Here is a 3,567-nt window from a genome sequence, read left to right on the forward strand (position 1 = left end):
TTTTAAAACCGTTAGAGTTTTTGTTTTATTTTTGAGTATTTTTTTTATCAATTTGTTCTTCAAAGTAGCGGGGCAACAATTTCCGATTCCTATAAAAAAAGTCACAATAACTGAAAAAAAAAAAATTGTGAGGAAAATTAAAAAAAAAAATATTTGAAGCAAACTCTGAAGTTTGGTCGGCAAACTTCTTTTTTTTTCCGGAAGTTGAGAAAACCGAAAGTTGATCAACTCTCGAGTTTAAAGAATCAAAAGTTGAAAACGTCAACTTTGAGTGAATTAAACCAAATTCAAAAGTTGAAGATAAAAATCCTGAAGTTATGTTCAACTTCTAGTGAACAAAATCCTTAATATACCAAAAAAATTAATTTGTGCGCTTTCCAATTTTGTTAACAAAAAAATTGTTTAAAAAAATCTAAAAATTTTCCATTGATCGTACATTTTCCACATTGAAAATAAGGATGCATTTAATTATACAGGGTGTCCCACAACCAACGCCACAAAATAAGTCAATGGTTTCCTTTGCATATTTTAAGACGAAAATCTTCGGCTCGTTTATAAGTTCAATTTCTGTTTGAATACATAAATTGTGATTGTGTTAAAATATTCATTTTTAGTGTTTGCCCATTTAAGGGCAATTAAAACTCAAATAAGATATCAACTTAGGTAGGTAATTGAAACGCAGTTTCAAAGGACTATATTTTGTGACTCTCGTAAACCATACAACCGGTTTCAACGAACAAAAACTTTTTTGTAACCTGAAGGTAAAAATGTTTGCATTCAAAGAAATCATTTTACTAGTAGATTATTATAAATGCATAAAAGCATTTTTGCATTACACATAAAGTAATCAGAATGACAGTGGGTCTAGGTCAAGTCCACTTCTGTACAAGTTGGATGTTTTAAGGTCTTAAAAGTTAAGTGTTTGTTTATTTATTAAACGAAATGGTAGAAATTAATTCAGGAAAACATAAAGCTATTGATCTGTATAACATTTTTTTTTTTTTCAAAAATTCCTATATTAAATATTCTTATCTAAAAATCAACTGTAAGATTTTTTTTTTAAATCCGGAAATATAGTGCTAGAAGGCGTCATTTTATTCATTTTCAAAACAAAAAAAAAAAAATTTGATCAAGGAAAAGATTTATTAAGACTTCATTTAACTTTCACAATATTTGAATAAACTTCTAATAATTTAAACTGCTTAGACTGGATCAATCAGCAGCAAACTTACACATAAATATTTTCTTGTTATTTTAAAACATTTACATACATAACTTAGGGCTGCCAGACGTCCCGATTTCGGTGGGACAGTCCCGACTTTTCGACCCTGTCCCGATATCTGTCCCGATTTAGAAAATGTCCCGATTTTGTCCCGACAATCCGTTTTCATTCGAAAACTTTGTGGAAGAAAATAAAAGTGACTGGTATACGAAAATAAATGAATTACATTAGACATTTCCTTTAGCCTGTTTTCACTAGAGCTCAAATGAGATATAATTTCGCAAATGAGGTTAGTTTAGATTTTAAATTCAATTTTTTTCTATAGAACATCTGCAGCATGTTTTGCATTGCTTTCCCTTTTTTTATTACACGTGTGTAAAGTAAAATGATTGGTCCATTATTTTAGCTTCAATTTATTAATTCTCAATAATTAATTTAAAGTCCACATTAAAAATAAAACTGTCATATCGCATACAGTTTTTAAAACTTCCTCTTTCAAAAGGCAACGTTTAATTTAATGGAAATATTTAGTTATTTTTATTTTTTATGGATGAAGGTGTTGTTATTTTTCTTTAAGTTAAGTTTTCAAAAAATGGAATTTTTACCAATAATTGGTTCATAATTTTGCATAAAATGTAAGAAATTAAGTAAAATGCATTTTCTATTATTTTTTATTATTTTCTTTTATTTTTTATTTTGCTGTCCCGATTTGTCCCGGCTTTTAAGACCTGTTGTCCCGAAATTAATAAAATTTTATCTGGCAGCCCTAACATAACTGTAAAACTCCATCAGTTCTTGTCATTGAAAATGAGCAGAATTAGTAAAAAACATACTAATGTTTCCAAAAATAATAATTTGCACAAATAATAAAAGAATTACGAGGACCATTACAAATAAACCATGAGTTGTACTTGTACCTACGCATTGATTGAAAAAAAAAAACTAAAAACGCTTTATGCAATTTTTAAAGGATCAAAATTGTATGCTATTTGCATAAAGAATTTCAGTTTGTGGAGCCCCGGGTTTATAGACATGAAACTTTGGGAATATTTGTTTTTATTTCCAAGTTCCAACAATTATGTTTCTGGGAGCCACTTTATGATATTAGGTGTAGGTATACTGTCAAAATTACCTACACCCTACACGTATCAGTGGACTTTTGTAGAAACGTAATTACTCCATTCAAAAACTGTTGTAAGAACTTAACGTAAAAAATAACCTGTTTCTAATATTAAAAAAAAGCAGTATAACAATTTTGTTTGAGCAGTTTTAATTATTTAATAGTTATTATTATGCAGCATTCTTCTTAATCCATTCTTTGTAGGTTTGTATATCAGAATATATACCTGGATAACCAGGCTTACCACAACCATATCCCCATGATACGACTCCAACTTGTTCATGTGCTTCATTTACCAATGGGCCGCCAGAATCACCTTGACATGCGTCCTTATCTTCTCCGACACCGCAAACCATACCAGGCTTGATTTCACCCAAGTACTTATAAAGTGAAGAAGAACACGGTTTGCCCGAAAGAAAAGTGACCGTCGTCATTTGCAACTTTGCAGTCATGGCTCTCACTTCCTCTTTCTTATAACCCCATCCACTCACCTCGACAGGACTTCCATCAGCAGGCATAGAATTGGCCAATTTGACGGGTTTCACTGTGCTGCTAAAAATCAACGGCAAGCTTACTTTTGCCAAAGCAATATCATTTGCCATAGTGTCGGTATCATAGTTAGGATGTAGAATAACCGATTCCACTTCTCTGAGAAGTCCACCTGTACTCCAGAAATTCGAACCACAACGTACCTGCATGTGGTTGATATCACTTTGGGTTGCACCGACAAGGCAATGAGCAGCAATTATAAGATAGTTTTCATTGTAGATACTACATCCGCAAGCATGGTTTTCCAACTTCTGAAGGGAACATTGGTATGGAAAGTCTTGAATAGAAGCATCCTCTCCCCCTATAATACGATCTCTATAACGATCAGCAATGGCACTTTCGCCAGAGAAAACGAAACAACTCAAGATAAGAACTGCTAAGCGAAACATCTCGAGAAGAATAACTTATGAGATGCTGGATTTTGGTGTTTTTATCTGCAAATAGTTAGAAGTTCTATTGGTTTATATTGCAAAAGATACAAAAATTTAATTGTGGCCTTGTTCGAATAAAGACACGTTTTTGAAAAAAAAAACAATAAAGCAGATGTTGTGTTAAGTAGCAATTGTGTTTGTATTTGATTTTGTTTCTTGTTTACTTCTGAATGAAAGTAACTAAAAGATACCTGTTTTCGAAATTTGAATTCAATGATATCATCATTTTTAATAACACCCACGTA

General features: G+C 31.4%; 1 protein-coding gene across 1 annotated transcript; it reads right to left on the reverse strand.

The window, feature by feature from the left end:
* Nucleotides 1-2,512: 2,512 nt before the first annotated feature.
* LOC129919188 (trypsin beta-like) lies at nucleotides 2,513-3,280 on the reverse strand. The gene has a single exon (XM_056000038.1). It carries the CDS (start codon nucleotides 3,278-3,280, stop codon nucleotides 2,513-2,515), a length of 768 nt encoding a protein of 255 aa, XP_055856013.1.
* Nucleotides 3,281-3,567: the final 287 nt, after the last annotated feature.

This window comes from Episyrphus balteatus, chromosome 4 (assembly GCF_945859705.1).
Source record: "Episyrphus balteatus chromosome 4, idEpiBalt1.1, whole genome shotgun sequence".
Classification (NCBI taxonomy): domain Eukaryota; kingdom Metazoa; phylum Arthropoda; class Insecta; order Diptera; family Syrphidae; genus Episyrphus; species Episyrphus balteatus.